The following is a 17,882-nucleotide window of genomic DNA, read 5'->3' as shown; positions in this document are numbered from 1 at the left end:
ATCATCAGTCATCGACGGTCTTGCCAGTAGCATAAAACCAGTGTAATTTGGTGTCCCCCAAGGAACCATATTGGAGCCATCATTATTTCTAGTCTACATCAACGATTTGTTATCTATCTCTTTACCTACTTCCTTAGTCGTATGCTACGCTGATGATACGGCCGCGATTATCTCCGACAAAACATGGCCAGAGGGTTTTCTAAAAGTTGAACAAGGTATGTCACATATTTCGAACTGGTTAAATCGCAACTTACTAACCTTAAATGTTTCGAAAACTAAACTCATGTGTTTCCATAAAATGAAAGCCTCAGCCTCTAGGGACGGGGTTAGAGTTCCAACTGTTAGAGTTCATACTTGTGGACGTCATACGAGGGTGCGCAAGCTGATACACACCATGAAGCTTTTCAGAGAAGCTGCAGATTTGCGCCTGCTAACAGCAATTTACGTCGCACTGTATCAATCCATCTTAAGCTATTGCATCTTGTGGGGAGGCTCTGCATCCTGCTATATGATCAACCTGGAGAGAGCCCAAAGAAGTGTGCTAAAAATGGTGTTGCGCAGGCCCTACCGTTACCCCACAATCTCGTTATTTGAAGACGTGAAGGTCCTAAGTGTGCGGAAACTGTATATTTTAAAAGCTGCCCTTTATATGCACGCGAAAGTTCTTACCTCTCCGGAATATAAAACACTTTACTTAGGAATCGCGTATTTAAAGTGAAAACGCGACCGGTAGCAACAATATTTGCCCAACGCGTTTTGTGGTTTTAATTGTTGCCATTCATTATTTTGACAGGAGTTGTCAAGTTGCAGTAACTGCCTGTTGGGAAGGCTATCGGAGTGAGTTTCCAGTTGTGAACAAGATAACATTTACATTCACGTGATGCACTTTAGTAGCTAGTAATTATTATTATTAAATTTAAATATTTCTTTTTGTAATAATATGTTGATCAAAATTATTTTAAATTCATGCTATTTTACATAATACAATCTATAATAATTCCTATTCTTATGTTGGATTTAATAGATATATAAGTTTTTATTATTTGTAAAATATAATCGTATCGTAACGAGTAACACAACGTATAACGCTATGCAATGCCGGGATTAAAAAATTGAAACCGTAAAAGGGTCGCCCATGGAATTAATAAGTACTTCGTACAACGTACTTATTAATTCCATGGGGTCGCCACAGGACAGGCTTAGCCTAGTGTGGGACAACCTGTAATGACTCACAATGTTTTCAGGCATGGCATCACGTTATCAACGCATGTTTTTGTTAATGTTTAACACACACTTAATGTTCATTTAGCATAAGTCTTTTGTTCTTTTGTTAAAAATGTAAATATGTTAATTATTTTGTTTTTCTTTGTATTTGTGATGCCAAATAAACATATTCTATTCTAATTAATAGATTTTGTGTGTGAAATGTGAAAGAGAATCCTTAGGCTATTTCAAGTTCAAACATGAAGACCATAAAATTGGCTCGCATTTTATTAACGCAGGATAGGTCAGCTCAAGGGTTACAGTCAATTTGATATCTTTCTGCCAATCGAATTTTCTATTCCAAATAAGTTTTATGTTGATAAAAGTTTAGGTGAGTATGTTCCAATTAGTTTACATTCCTACCGCAGTTAATGAGATGTTATCGACTCGAAAAACGTAAGTACTAAAACAGTATGACGTCAAGTTTGACACTTAAGACTTAAATCCAATTTTATGCCGCTTACGATAAGAGCGGTCCAAAGAACAAAGTGTCAAGCTTGACGTGCTCTTGACTGTACTAAAACAGTATTGTTACATAAAACAATGGCAAAATAAGAAGTATACGTACATAATTATTTAATAAAAAAATAATTATAATGAATTTTATTATGATAAGCACAAAAAAATATATTATCCATATTTTAGGATAAATACTCAGTTAAAACGGATATTTATCCTTTGACGGATATTTATCGGGTAAAAACCCATCTCTAGCCGGCCTAATATGAACAATGATCTTACGTCCAAAAAAGGTTAAGAAACAGGAATTGTAATTTTTGTTACAGATATACATTGACTTACAAATATAGATTCGTTTTCTACCAGAGTATTAACACGTTTGAATCCAAGGTCATGAAATAAATTTTAAAAAATTGGCAATGAAATAAATGAAATGTCAATGTCAAATTTGTGTGGAATGGAAGCTGTTACGCGCTATTTTTTTATTTCCATTGTATGAAATATATAAAAGACTTTCATCACAATTTTTTTATTGATTTAAAACATGTCTTTGTTTGCCCAGCTACATCGTTTGAACAATCTGGTAATAGGAGGATACAGAACTGTGCTACACGGAAGGTAAGTTTGAGGTTAAGACGCTTCAATGTCTTTTGTTTACAGTTGTACTTTAAAATTTTATTTCTGTTAAAAGCTTCTGCTATTTGCTGTATTATAAAAGAAACTTGGGTTTCATTTTTACTATTATGTTATTTAGGAACAGGTAGACTGGGAGGAACTGAACTGAAGTTTTTATCCGAAATATGCTTGCAGTAACTATACTTACTAATTGCAACTGCTGGATTATTAATAAATAGTCTTGTTTTGCTTATACTATATTAACAACAAAGGTCTCAATAGTGCATAGCATCCAATCCTTCCATCACAATGATTATCTGTTAAATACATTAATTCTTTAAACAAATAAAACTTTGAAAGTGACTCTATATAATAGTTGGATATGGTATATAGTTGGAGTAAACTTTACTCATTATCAGAGCATATTTTAGTACCTCGTTCAGATTTATAATAATATATTTCCGGCAAGCTGGTGACTAAATTAATAAAACAGCTTCATTAACCAGCTAAGGTGCAGTGCTTAGACACTGCAAATATTGTAGAAAAAACTAATGAAGGTGATTATAATGCATAAAAGTGACTAATAATGTCTTCTATGTATTCTCCCTATCCAATTCAAATTTCGATATCTGTTTGTTTCTGTTAGATTCACAGTGGCTAATTACAATACCTGGTCCAATTTTTTAGCGTTTTATTTGTATTGTTTATTTCTTGTATTGTTCACTAGAGCAAGCAGAGGAAACTGGCTGAATCTGAACCAGTCCTTCAGCTATACAACACGCAAGTCTGCAGAAGAAAGGTTAGGCATAGAGAAGCCAAAAAGGCCTTTGACTCCATTCTTTAAGTTTATGACTCAAATGCGACCAGCACTGCTTGCCAAGAACCCTGGCATCACCTCTAAAGAGGCTATTGCTTGGAGCTCTAAGCATTGGCAGGAATTGGATGCAGAGGTATTACTTTCCAATCTGTTATTTTTATTCAGTCTACTATTCTAAGATTAACTGTACAAATATGCATCAATGTTACACAATCACACATATTATATTACTTTTAAAGCTGACTTTTTTACTCTAATACTGACTCTATATTGCTTTATTTTTAGCACTTTTTATATAAATCAGACCAGAATATTGATAAATATGTATTAGTAAGAAACACATTAATTAATTGCTGTGATTCTTAGCAAGTCAAGCTTCCTTAAGTCTAATTTTATTACACTGCGAAACCATTAAATAATTCTATATAGTGTAATGTTACATTTTATCTTGCAGACTAAATCACAAATGACAAAAGAATATGAGAAGGACCTAGAGGACTATAAAAAAATAAAAAAAATATATGATGCATCCCTCACAGATGAGCAGAAACAAGAAATCAAGAGAGTAAAAGAAGTAATGACTGCAGCCAGAGAAAAGCGGAAACTGAAAGCCGTCAGTCTTATTTTTGCATTATTACAGATCCATGATTATGTACAGTCGTAAGAATGATTAATGATTGATATTCTTGCATCTTCTTAATTTAAATTTGTTTGTTACAATTTGTATTTAATACCAATACGCTAAAAGAATAGAGACATTTTGTAACTCTTTACAAATTCTTGGTCTATAGACGAACTGAACAAATTCTCTTTTAAAAGTTTGCTATTTCTGTTGGAGAAAATTTTTCCTAATATAGTCAATATTACTTTTAGGAGTACAAAGAATTAGGCAGACCTAAGAAACCAATGTCGTCATACTTCCTGTTCATGCAAATGAAAAAAGATGCACTGAAAGGCAATAACATTAAGGAGTTCCAAGAGAAGGTAAAACAAGAATGGCTTAAACTAACTGAAAATGAACGAACCAAATATGAGAAACAGGCTCAGGAACTTATGAATAAGTACAAGTAAGACTTTTTTTATTATGGACTGTAAGGGCGCGTCAATTCGACACGAATTTCATAGCGCGGAGACCGCGTGGCCGCAGCGCAGCGACTGCGTGCATCTAAGTGTCATGGCAAAATATGCTCTATTTGTATTGCTTTTATGTTCCAACTTAAAAGAGCGCAGTGACAGCGTGCATCTAACTGTCATGGCAAAATACGCTCTATTTATATTGCTTTTATGTTCTGACTTAAAAGAGCATCTCGGGCGCGAGGGCGAGGTTGGCTTGTCTTTGATCTATGCGGTGGCCGCGCAGTTGTATTGTTCAGAGGAATTTAAATGTTGTTGCCCAGTTAATAGAATTCATTCGCCATTAATGTACGTGAAAGCGTGGCAACTGGGCGCTCACTGCGCGAATACTTTCGCGTCGAGTAACTGGGCGCTTAGTATGAAATCTTAATTTTTACTGTTGTATAAAAAATTTTTCTTTACAGAAAAGATCTTGAAGCATGGGAGCTAAAAATGGTGGCAAAAGGTAGATCAGATCTTGTGCGTGCAAAGCCCATAGCAGAGAAAAGGATAAAATCTACAAAGAAAGCCCAATAGGAACTCGGGTGCTCTGACAAAACCAATGACTCACCTAGTGATAAGAGTAATGTTAATTTACAAAGTTTTAGTAAGCTTCATATTTCTACTACTCCAGAACTGATTTCCAACATAGCTCCAAGTATTGATATGATTGAGTCAAATCGTCAGAGCACGGGTGAAAAATTAGAATCTAACCAAACCGAATCTTTGCCGACAAATGAAGAAGGCAAACAAAGTAAGGCCATTATCAGTAGAATAAAGAGACTATTTAAGTTTTAGTTGCAATTCTGTAATAATTTCTTTTATTTTGTTAGTGATGTTGCCATTAAGTTGATGCACTTGACCACATAGTATTATTTTTGAGCCTCTTGTTTTTAGTTTAAGGCTTTTTGAGAAGTTATATAAAAATAGATGTGTCTATAATACTTATAAAAATATTCTTAGTTTCCATTTTTTAGCTTTGCACCTGAAAGTTGTTAATAAAATTATTATGGTGTTGTAAATGTAACCTTATAATGTCAAACTTTAAAGTTGAATCTATTTTCAGGTTTAAAACCTCGTATTTTTATATAGTCAATAGTACACTCAACAAAATACCACTTGTGGTATGAATGGTCTAAACTGTTGCACTGAGTATGCCGTTGACCCGCATCCCTTAATGATGAGATCTGACTTACCAAATAGTTTCATTTTGTCAATACAAACTGGTTTTTATAGCACAATTACTTCTTGTTTTTTCCAGCAACTTTTGGTACAAAGAGAACTCTGCTTTCAAACACAAAGAAAGGAACAATATTCCTTTGTTTTTTTAGGACTATAACTAATTATTACAGCTATGTCAGTAATAACAAAAAATAAATATAACCCAAACAGTAAACGCTTTTCCTTTATTTGCCCAATAAAAATAATTACAAGAAAATAAAATAAATAAATAACAATTTTATGTGAAAAAGAAAGGATATCTGTCACAAAAAATAAATGATGTATGTAATAGGCCTTTTTATTATCAAAAAATATAACATGCCATAACTGAAACATGAAGCAATTTTTCTATAGAACTGATTGCAATGTAGGCAAATTAGGGAACATGCAAGTGACTTAGAAAATACCTATAAATTACTTTTTGTATTAACAATTTGCATAATTATATTGGAGATACAAAATAATACAAAATGACTTTGTTATTGTTTTATATGTATTCCAAATTGGTCAACCACTTCAAATTCAAGATTGAAAAATATATGAAGTAATGGCTAAATATTACAACAATGGTTATAAGTCCAACATTGCGGTTTAAAATTGCATATTCCCTATATTACATGTAACTCCATTGTCTTGGAGGTACCAATTATGCAATGATGAGAAATTGTAAAAATTATGAGCTTATTATAAGTATTAAATATTAATTTGGCGTGACTTTTGATCCACTCAACAGTAATAGAAGTGTTCATCTTGCTAAAATCATAAATACATTTAAATGCATAGGGTGAAGATGAGATTAGTCTCTCCTATAATTCATATAATTAAATAGATTGAATTGCAGGCTATGTATAATTTCTTTCTTGAGCTACATAATTTGACTATAGGTAAATTAAAATTTTCCCAATGCTATTTACACACTCCCCAATTTAAAACTAAAATGGCATTATGTGGCTAAAACGCACACATGTCACAATTCTTACTTACAAAAGGCACAGGCAATCAAACTATGGAACTCTTGTAATGCTAGCTGGCTAGTATTAAAACTGGTCAGTCAAAAGCCTTCAAGTAAAAAAGGTAGAAAAGAAGCTGCTACTATGTACCCCAAGTGTCTTTCAACATAGTTAGAGCAGATTGTATGCAAATTGTAGTAAATAGATACACACAGATGTCTTGTGATATCACACCTACCCATTGTGAAACGCTTAATAATTTTTGTACTCTTTGAGCTGATATACCATTAAGTAACATCAACGCATTTGCTATATTCGATTTGTTATTTACTGGGAACCAAATCAATTTTGTGACTACATAAATTATAAGAGGAAGAAAAAAATAACCATCATTGAATGTAAATAAAGGCAGACTGTATAACAGCTGAATTAGCAAAGACAGTATTACAATATCATATTTGTACTTAATGATCTTTTCAAATGTGGACACTTTTTCAAGTTCAGGCGGCGGCGATATGAAACCTGTCGAATCATTCATTATCTGTCGGTCACCGGCCGCCACGAAGTCCTGGGATTGTAAAGAAAATTCAGATGAATCCGCTTCCGACATAACCATTCCGTTGTTAATAGATGGTGGAAAGAAACTGCTGCTGCACTCTGATGGCCCAGAACTCTCAATGCTTAGATCAGGAAAATCAGGAATAGGACTTTTGCTTGGTACCTCTGAAAATAGCGCGTGTTATATTATGTTCAATTGGTATTATTGCATGCACTTTGTCTAAAATAAAAATACATACCTTTGACGCACTCAGTGCTGCTTTTCCCCGATATAAATTGAAGTCTGTTCTGAGAATTCTCTAATATCCTTCGTCTCCTGGCTTCACGTCGAGCTGCTGCAGCATCAGCCATGGTTTTCAAATACCTAATAAATTATTTTGTATTTTTATCAATTTGGACATCAACGACGAACCAGAATTTCAAGCACAAATTAGAAAGATAAAAGATATTAATATTTCGCTGAGGTATTTCGAGTTGACAGTTTTAAAAAAAATGCCAGTCAAAAATTTATGTATTCGGATACATACACAAAAGAATATTATACTACATATTTTGTTAAAAAATAATTCCACTTAATTGGCAGTACCTTCAATTCTAAGAATTGCCATATTTTACGATTTCCGGTTGTCGAGTGGACATTTTTTTTATTATAACTGCATTTATAATAATAATTATAGTTAAAATGGAAATATACAAAAAATATTTTAACTAGGATCAGCGTACTATACAATATTTCAGTCTATAAAAAGTAATTGTGATTTAAAAGTAAATAAAATTACTTCAAAAAACCGGAAGTTTGTATGCTATCTACCGAACACTACCGAAACACAACGCCAAGAGAGTTGTTGTTTGGCGCCTTTACGGGGCCGGTAAGTTTTTTTAGGATTTCGCCACCTATTCAGGCGAAAAGCAATTTATATTTAGTGAAATGGGTGACAAAGGCGATGGAGGTAATTATTTTAATTACTATTTATGTGTTCGAAGCATATATCGTCCTGCTGACACGCATTGCTGTCTTGACAGCTTGGTAGTAATTTTTGTGGTTATATCAAGTAGTTTATCATTACTATCAGTGTAAATGGAAGTATATTTCATTTATAGAAGCCTTCGACGATGCAGTAGAGGAGAGAGTCATCAACGAAGAATACAAGATATGGAAAAAGAACACTCCGTTCTTGTACGATTTGGTGATGACACATGCGCTGGAATGGCCCTCTCTGACCGCGCAGTGGCTTCCCGACGTCACCAGACCTGAAGGAAAAGACTATTCTGTGCACAGGTACGCCAGCTAGTAAAACTCGGAACATAACCTTTTAAGTTCAATTTCATACTATATCTTGCATTTGTTTGCCTTGTCTGGAAATAATTTACTTGGCACTTCAAAGTCAAATAATCTACTTAACACAATGCAGTTTTAAGTACTTTCTGTTTGTTTTTATTTATTTATGAAGGCTTCATTTAATAACGTTTTTATTATGTGATAATCTTTCTTATGAGGCAGGTTGATCTTGGGCACGCATACATCAGACGAACAAAACCACCTGCTGATAGCGAGTGTTCAGCTCCCAAATGAAGATGCACAGTTTGATGCCAGCCACTATGACAATGATAAAGGTGGTAAGTAATTTATTACACAAAAAGTAGGGGATGCGATGTCAGTGATTGTAGTTTATCTCCATAATGATATCTTAGCTTGTGTGCTAGAGAAATCGAAAATTTCTTTTTAACACTGTACCTGACAAGTATTTGAAGCTAATATGAAAAAAATACAAGTTATTTATGCTATATCAAGCTTTGTCTGAGCCTAGCCTCAGCCTATATATTGACTATCACATACATGTTATTTGAACAGCTTGGTCAACACTCTGTTACTTCCTGAGCCCCTAATCTAATTTTCTTGAAACTACTGATGATTGTAATACCATTGAAACTCCATTGAGATTATATTGCGATTATGACTATATTTTTCATTCTGCTAAAATCTAGTTGCAATGGCAGTTGAGTCGGAGAGTCAGTGGAATGGCAATGATGACATTCATTCATTTCGTCACATGCCTTACTAAAACTACAAAGGAAATTGCTATTAAATAACTTAATTACTATCTCGTTTAATAAGCAATTTGTTTTTCAAGTTAAATATGTGTAATATTAGCAGACTATCGACTCACCATTGAAGAGCGGGATAATAAAAAATTACAATGGCAGTTGAATAGTAACTCAATGGCTAGCCAGTGACAAATCACTTCTCTTAACTTTTAGCAGAATGCCAAATGTTCAAAATCCTGCCATTGGCACTCTGTTGACACACAACAGCGGTGATTTAAAATTATCAGATTTGGCAGCCTTTTTTATTGTGGCAGTGTTCATATGAGCTGTAATATTCATATAAAACTTTAGTTGATGCTCAGTTAGAGCTTTTACATATTTCTGCCGCCAAGCAATAATGTTAGCATTAGGTAAGGGTGCTGGTGAAATTACAAGCACTTGTTGACTTATGTCTCGGGTCATAGTTGCAATGACGGTGCCCCTTAGATCTTTGCGATTTAAAGCTCTAAGTGACACTGCACAGTTCACAATGATAATGGTGTAACAGGCGGATACCTCCAACTTCACATCCAGGCACCTATTGAGAGTGGTGGGTGCCAGTATCCTACTTGTGCCACCATAGTTCCTCCAAAAATGTCAGCACCTTCCTGGGTTATTGAAGACCCATGAGAGCAACCTTGGCATTCCAAGGTACATGTCTTGAAGTTAGCGAGAATGAAGCATAGCAGTAGGATGTGCATGACCATTTTCTCCCCTCAGCGCACAGTCTGCATAGAGAGCTGTCTGTGATACCTGTATTTAAAAGGTGTTAATTAAGTAGACCATGACCTGTTAATGTGGCAGTTAAGCTTGGAGAGTGCTTTCCTAGCCTGTTTACAAACTGCACAGGTTTTCAAAATGTTGTCCAAGTTCACAATTTAATTTTATGAATGAAAATTAAGCTAAAGTTATTTTCCAGAATTTGGAGGCTTTGGATCAGTATCTGGTAAGATTGACATTGAGATCAAGATCAACCATGAAGGGGAAGTAAACCGAGCACGCTACATGCCTCAAAACCCGTGTGTCATTGCTACTAAGACACCTTCCTCAGACGTGCTGGTGTTTGATTATACCAAGCATCCATCTAAACCTGAACCTTCAGGGGAATGCCATCCTGACTTGAGGCAAGACATTTAGTTCAACAATGTTGTGGTTGACAAAAATTGGTTAAAGTTTATTGTTTTAGTTTTATATTTATTAATTTAAGTTTTTTATTTTAATAATTTGTTTAGGGGCATTGATCGTTATTGAACATGTCAGTCCCATTAGAAATATTATATAAGAAACACTTATAGAATCCAAACAGATAAAATACTATGTAACCAAACATGTATACAAAAACATTGCTGTTCCACGCACCACCGCAAACAAAACAGATTGAAACCAACAAACATTATATGTACCAAAACCAACCTGTGCGAATAACTGCACCCTGATAGGTTCTGTCTGAACACACTGTGAGACACTTATTAGTTAGACTCATTAGGATCTATATATAAATAATTTATATATTTATTAATGTAATTGGTTATTTAATATTGTTTTTCTGGTGATTGCTCAAGAACAAGTCCAAAAATATGAAATACCCAAGTTTTCAGTGAGTTTGTTATACATATTAATTCAAAACAAAAGCAGTAATTTAATGAACACATTTTCATGGTTACAGACTGAGGGGGCATCAAAAAGAAGGTTATGGTTTATCGTGGAATCCAAATCTCAATGGCTACCTCCTTTCAGCCAGGTAAAATTTGTGAATTCATATCATAATTTTGTAATATTATACATGTCGTCAAACATTTGATCAAATCAGTTGTGTATTTAAAAATTCAATAATCCAAATAAAAGAAAGATCTTTATGACATGATTGTAATGAATATTATGATGTTTTACTACCATGACATTAAGTTTTTAAAATTATTTCACAAGTTTATTATAATTATTAACACAAAGCAATATTCCTTTGATCTGAGAGGACTCGAATCTGCGCCTATGCCATACTAAGGCGACACTGGTCGTCGTGTATTAATAATTATAACAAAGTAGTACAGTAAGCCTCTCTAAGAGGCCTATACCCTGTAGTGGGTGAATTTGGGCTGTGGATGATGATGAAGTAATTTCACAAAAAGGAAAAATCTTTAATGGTCATTGTGTGCATACTGTAATCCTTCAAAATTTAATATAAAAAAAATATGTAATGCAGTGACGATCACACAATCTGCCTGTGGGACATTAACGCGACGCCAAAGGAGGGGCGCGTGATTGATGCCAAGTCAGTGTTCACCGGTCACACGGCAGTTGTCGAAGACGTCGCCTGGCACTTGCTGCACGAATCCCTCTTTGGTTCAGTAGCTGATGACCAGAAGCTTATGATTTGGGATACTAGGTGAATAATGATGATGATGATGATGATGATGATGATGATGATGATGATGATGATGATTAACTGCCTCCGTGGCCGAACGGTTACCATACCGGACTGCCACGCAGAGGTTCCCGGGTTCGATTCCCGGGCCGGGAATAATATTTGTATGGCCTACATTTATTTCTCTCGTGAGTTTGGGTGTAATTTGTGGTTGTCTATGTGTGTGTCCATGGCACCCGCGACACAGGGTTTCCCTAGTGCGGGGCTATGTTGAGTGTGTGCGTTATTATTATTATTATTATTAATGATCCACTACTCGGTAATCCGCAACATAGTACAGTCAACAGCATGTTGACCTATAAACTTCAAATTTTAGTTCAATTGCAATGAGTACTGTACAGTACCCAAAGTTTACAGACCACCATGCTAATGACTATACAAGTGTGTATAGTATAATGAATTAATGATATGTTTATTACACATTAAAAATTACAATGAAAACACAGAACGGTAATGAAAATATCACAAAGAAAGCTAATGTACAACAAGCGGCCCTATTGCTGTGTAGCAATTTCTTTCAACCAACTTGGAAAATGGGGTAGAAACAAAGAATATCTTATAATAGATAGTTCCATTTTAAATAAATACACTTAAGTAACTAAAATGATGCATTGTCATGTACTTACAAGGGTATGATTCTGGGGTACTTAATTTAGAATTGATCTCGTATTCTCACTAAAAGAGCTATGTTCCTTGCTGCATTATCCTCTAGCACCAAACCAAACTCGTTTTCTGCTGTGGTATTTGCAGTGGGCAAAATCTAGTGCTTGCAGAAGTTCCAGGGATTCACGTTTGTACTACTACTATACATTTAAATTATCCACTACCATGTATCTTATTTATACATCATTTAAGAAGAAATGCTGTTTGCAATTTTTTTGCCATTTATAATTGATCGCAAATCTATAACAATAAGTGTTTGTCCAGATGTAACAACACGTCGAAACCGTCGCACACAGTGGACGCCCACACCGCGGAGGTAAACTGCCTTAGTTTCAACCCTTACTCAGAGTTCATTCTCGCTACGGGCAGTGCTGACAAAACGGTAAACATTTTGTATATTTTTTAAAGTAATATACCTACGTCTGTTTAGTGTAGACATTGTTTTATGCGTGTAATTTGGCGTGCGTACAAGAACAATATTTTTTCCCAGTGTCTTAAAAATTTCGTTGTTGTACATCATAGTTTCCCAAAGTGGTCCCTACCGCAACCCAGTGGGTCTAAAGCGTCATAGGGGAGGTAGGAGCTTGGAAGTAATTGGGAGGCGTTAATGCTGTCCATGGGGTGCCACCGCATTTAAAAAAAAACCTGAACAACAACTACACTAAATATACAATTTTTTTAATTGTGATTTTTTTGTGTTAAGTAATGTATTTTTTTTGGTTATTATATGAAATGTGTGATTTTTTTATCTTGCCTAAGAGGGCGGTGAATTAAAAAATTTGGGAACCTATGTTGTACATAAAGCTATTTGCATACTAAATATAAATGATTATACTTAATTCAAAAGTATGTCGCTGTTTTTACTCCACTAAATTTACATGTCGTCTCGAACTCGTGGCCCAAATGTGAAAAAATTTGTGCTCCTGGGGGTCTACTATTAGCTCTTATAGCAATCCTGTTTAAACCCGTAAGTTGGATAGCCTGTCAAATTCGTACTATGTCCTCACAAAAACAATTCACTGTCCATACAATTTACGTTCGCCATTCGAAATCCGTTCACCTTTTCTTTCATATGACGTGTAATTTGCCATGCACATGGCGGTCTCATCTATCAAAATAAGCAATTCAAAGAAAGTTGCACTGTAATTAACAATTTTTTTTAAATGTCGAGATTTTGTTACATTTTTAAGAAATTGCGTTTAATTTTTATTATATTTTCAGTTACTTAGTTATTTGTTATCTTTTTAGGCTATATAAGCCAATTGTCAATAAATAAATACTAGGTATTAACTATTGAGGTTTTTTTGATTAGTTTAGTTCGAGTTTCCCATCCATCTATAGAGTATTGTTGATAAATTATTAGCATCAATGTAATTGCAATTTTTTAATTGTATTTTAATCATTTTATTGATTTGGTGAAAATCGTAAAATAACTTTTAAATGGTGCCAAATTTGACTTCAACGCATTAATCAATTAAAACGTACGAATACAAGATACGTTCCTATTAATGTTATCATATTCATATATAAACGATTTTTATTTTTTTTATATTACATATTCACCTTATTCATTTCAATGATAATGACTAGACATGACATGTAATTTTGTCTTACGACAAATTGTAAAGTATGATTGAAAAGTTGTCGATATTACAATATACTTAGAATAATAACGCATAGAATGATAGTTTCATAAAAAACGAACTGTCACAAGTGAGGCAAAAATCAAATTCATGTAGGCGTAAGCAACTTGTATTTACGCTCGTCGGCACGCACACAAATATACAAATAATGATGCCATGGAATAACATTTCCCTCACAAGTGGGGAAATTGTATCTTGCTTAACTCATCGTTAAGTTAGAGGTGCCTACAGCACCTTATTAAATACTACCCAATTCTTATTTAACTCATATATGAACAAAAACCTACAAGCGAGTTTAAGTGCGACTATCGAATTTGAATATATAAATAGCCTGATATTATCTGTGGGTATGTTTACATGAAAAGTACACGATAACAATTAAGAACCTGAAAGTTATTTATACACGATTTTGGAGAACTGACGATGACTTTTTAGTCGGAGTTAGTTTCCTGAAATAATTTTAGTTAAGAACTTTTAAGTCTGGGCAAGACAATTTTTTTAAATGAGTGTATGATGAACAAGAATAATGATTTTTCACATGAAACTAATGAAGGCAAATACTAAATATATTTCGTAAAAATAGCTAACGTAAATTCCCTACAATGTTGTTGCGGCGGTGTACATTTGTAGAAATTTTGCAACCGTCGCGATATTGATTTGAGAATAATCTCAAAAAATTACGTAATATAATTATTTTAAAACAGAATAGCAAAATGGGGAGAAAAAACTCGTTACTTTGCAACATTTTCGTATCTTGTTGCAACGAAATTAATTTTCTGTTTTAGTCATTGACTTACAAATAAATGGACGACGAGTCTAATACAAAAACCACGAAAAAAATGTCCCAAGTCAACCTATTCGAAATTTAAATTGTAATGTCATCGCAGTATCGCGCTGTCAGTAGAACAAATGAAGACTAAAGCGGAGTTTGGCGCTCTGTATACGATTTTAGCGCCTTACAAGTGCGGACACTTTTTAGCGCGGACCCGACGTCCATATAATTGTAAGTCAATGGTTTTAGTGAATATTTATATAAAAATACAAGTTGAAACGCGTTATTTCCTTGTGGAATGTGATGTTAGTGTCTATTTTATATTTGTTTGATCTATTTTTAAACCAAATTACTGCGGTAATTCATCATTTTTAGCAAAAATTTTTGAGCTGCTCGCGGTGCAACTTGACCTTGAGCACTGACAGCCCGCTCGCTCGTGTAAGCCCATAGGGCGTCCTACAATTTGCCTCACTTAACGTGTGCGGGCTAGGTTTCTATGCGTTATTATTCTAAGACAATATAACGTAATAAGTATAATCAACAAATAAAATTGTTTAAAAAATATGATTATTATCACTTTGAACACAATCGGTTAATAGAGCTTGAACGCCCCCAGGGTAATACATCTGTCTATTTCTTTCATATGATTTAGTATGTAGTTCCATCTCGCTCTTGTTAGATGTCAACTAGCCAACCAGAGACGATAATTCACGTTTTAAAAGTAAACCTCATCATCTTGCCTTGCCATTCCCGCTCAATTTTTTGTACGTCATGATACGAATTTAAGCAATTCAGTTTTACCACGTCAAGTGAATCAATGAATGAGTAGAATCGAAACTTAACGACTAATGAACGACATCTTGGATTGTGAAATTTCACATTTAGTTGTCGAAAGCTATTGAAAGAACTGTCAAAATTTTAACAGAATACGTATGACTTGTCGTTAAGAGTCGATTTAAGTTCGATTCATATACCAGAATACGCTTTAACATTGACTATAATAACTTTAAAATTGGGCTCGTTGACGTTCATTGTCACTCGTGAAAACGAAAAAGCAGTTCAACGACTAAATCGCTACGATATCGTAACGGTTTGATTACGTGAATCACCCTGACATATTTAGAGAAATGCTAAAAAATTATTGAGTAACAACATTGATAACAGCCTTCATCATGAACCACTGGCCACATATTATATCGAAAATTTAATCGAAATCAAAAGGCTGTAATTCAGTTTTTCAATTAAATGTTCCGTTATATGTGACTAGTGATTTAGATGAACATTGTTGTCATAAATTAAACCTCTTTTTTGTGTCCATGAGTGCAATTAATATGCATGTGACGTAGATACTTGTGCAAAGTAAAATCCGTTTCACAGCGAAGTGGGTCTTGAAGTGGAATAATATTGGTTTATATACTATTATCAATTAAGAATCAATAAATTATTAGTTATTTTGTAAAGGTCGCATTATGGGATCTCCGTAATTTGAAATTGAAGCTGCATTCATTCGAGTCGCACAAAGACGAGATCTTCCAAGTGCAGTGGTCGCCACACAACGAAACCATACTCGCAAGCAGTGGCACAGACAGGAGGTTGGTTCTTTTATAATTTGTTATTTTTGATAGTTCATCTTTTATTTTTAGGGTGTACCAATTGGTAACTTAACCGTTGGTCTGCATATAGATATTTATTTACATTTCTTAATGAGTATTATTTACGCCATATTCACGAAAGTGGCCAATAAAATGGATCACCATTTTGATGTTATTACCAGTACATATTTTAACTACAAGTTACGGTTTCTAATGATAACCATAGACATTATTAAAATCGCGGTGATGTGGTGGTTTGACTTAATGTCATGGATTTGATGTCGTGTTTAGTTTTTACCTGTTTTAACAATGTAAAATAAAATCGAAGGAGTCTTACATGATTTACAAAATCTTTTCAAATTATTATATTCCCAAACGCGCATTAGGCGTAAAGATATCGGTACCCAGCTTTAGGACATACGAGTTGATATGATTGCAAACATCTCGTTTATCTATAATGCTTTTTTCTCGTCAGACTGCACGTATGGGACTTATCAAAGATTGGCGAAGAACAGACGGCAGAGGACGCTGAAGACGGGCCGCCGGAGCTGCTGTTCATCCACGGAGGACACACTGCCAAGATTTCAGACTTCTCATGGAACCCCAACGAACCGTGGGTCATTTGCTCTGTCTCAGAAGATAATATCATGCAGGTATAGTAGAATCTTAAAATTTGACTTAACAAATACCAATTAATAGCCATATCAATGTTTTCGTTGAGTATCTCAATTTTTCAGACACTAGTCTCGTCTAATTAGAGTCTACTTATCGATATAAATAATAGAATAATAACTGACAAGTTTAAATGACGCGTTAGCAATCGTAATAAAGCTTCAGCCTAATAGACTTGACTGCTGACCCCTCTAGGCAGCCAGCATATCAATCCAAAACTGCTAATCGACATAGTAGATATCCCATGTGAAACACGTGTTTAGAACATTCTATACGAATGCGTATTGACAAACGGGGTCTGACCGTAAACCATCATTAATCACCACTCATCGTTTTGATATGTTATTAGGTATGGCAAATGGCGGAAAACATTTATAACGACGAGGAGCCAGAGACTCCGGCGTCCGAACTGGAGTCGGGCGTAAACGTGAACCACGGCTAGCCGTCCGCCTCCTCACCCGCAACTCCCCCCGCGCTGGCCCTCGCCCCCGCCGACTGCGACTAAGCCGACATCAGTACGTACAATGTGTACACTACAGATATCATAGATTGTTACTCTGATGCAGTGATAACAGGATCTGCTTAGTCTATTCAATTTAAGAATACAATATCTTATTGAAACCACGGGATTAGTTCAATTACTACTTCATTTTAATCCAACTATAGTGTACCTTCTTAAACGACAGATTCTATTTTCTATTAGCCTTAATTGCCGTTCCACACCTAATTTTATTTCTTTTCATTTAAAAAATGTCATTGAATACATGTGCATTACGGTATCAGTTATGGAAAAATGAAGTTTTTGAACAGTAGTGTAAAGTCCATTGAAATGTGTATGTCCAATGAATGTGTAGATTGAATCTGAATGTATAAGTCTATAATAAAATAACTGTATGTATTAACTATAAACATCAATAGTTTGTAAGGTAAGATCTGACTAAAATTCGAAGGTTGAACGACACAACAGCATGCATCAGCTTCACATATATGAATACCCTATTTTCATCCTATGATGATCATCTATATGTGGTGCAGAT

At 34.6% G+C, this 17,882-nt stretch overlaps 3 protein-coding genes across 5 annotated transcripts; 2 read left to right on the top strand and 1 right to left on the bottom strand.

The window, feature by feature from the left end:
- Positions 1-2,239: 2,239 nt before the first annotated feature.
- LOC113231388 (transcription factor A, mitochondrial) lies at positions 2,240-5,661 on the top strand. 2 transcript variants are annotated; one of them, XR_003310560.1, is made up of 6 exons: positions 2,240-2,340; positions 3,065-3,287; positions 3,609-3,767; positions 4,028-4,221; positions 4,693-5,021; positions 5,529-5,661. XR_003310560.1 is itself a non-coding variant. In XM_026465689.1 (5 exons), exons 1-5 carry the CDS (start codon positions 2,267-2,269, stop codon positions 4,802-4,804), a joined length of 762 nt encoding a protein of 253 aa, XP_026321474.1. In that variant the 5' UTR covers positions 2,240-2,266; the 3' UTR covers positions 4,805-5,654. The 2 variants fall into 2 exon arrangements, 1 of the variants encoding a protein (XP_026321474.1); XM_026465689.1 differs by having other exon boundaries at positions 4,693-5,654.
- A 121-nt stretch (positions 5,662-5,782) lies between these two features.
- On the bottom strand, positions 5,783-7,456 carry LOC113231418. Its single transcript, XM_026465729.1, has 2 exons — positions 7,236-7,456; positions 5,783-7,161 (listed from the first exon to the last, which is right to left on the bottom strand). The coding sequence occupies exons 1-2, from the start codon at positions 7,345-7,347 to the stop codon at positions 6,581-6,583; spliced, it is 693 nt and encodes a 230-aa protein (XP_026321514.1). The 5' UTR covers positions 7,348-7,456; the 3' UTR covers positions 5,783-6,580.
- Positions 7,457-7,813: 357 nt separating this feature from the next.
- LOC113231346 (probable histone-binding protein Caf1) lies at positions 7,814-17,550 on the top strand. 2 transcript variants are annotated; one of them, XM_026465636.1, is made up of 10 exons: positions 7,814-7,946; positions 8,098-8,275; positions 8,498-8,610; positions 10,001-10,205; positions 10,748-10,822; positions 11,282-11,464; positions 12,431-12,548; positions 16,043-16,173; positions 16,649-16,826; positions 17,195-17,550. In XM_026465636.1, exons 1-10 carry the CDS (start codon positions 7,925-7,927, stop codon positions 17,285-17,287), a joined length of 1,296 nt encoding a protein of 431 aa, XP_026321421.1. In that variant the 5' UTR covers positions 7,814-7,924; the 3' UTR covers positions 17,288-17,550. The 2 variants fall into 2 exon arrangements, with proteins under 2 accessions (XP_026321421.1, XP_026321420.1); XM_026465635.1 differs by having other exon boundaries at positions 8,498-8,613.
- Positions 17,551-17,882: the final 332 nt, after the last annotated feature.

This window comes from Hyposmocoma kahamanoa, unplaced genomic scaffold (assembly GCF_003589595.1).
Source record: "Hyposmocoma kahamanoa isolate Upper Pololo Valley unplaced genomic scaffold, ASM358959v1 65, whole genome shotgun sequence".
Classification (NCBI taxonomy): Eukaryota; Metazoa; Arthropoda; class Insecta; order Lepidoptera; family Cosmopterigidae; genus Hyposmocoma; species Hyposmocoma kahamanoa.
The sequence above is the reverse complement of the archived record's forward strand: the minus strand, read 5'-3'. Positions and strand labels throughout refer to the sequence as shown.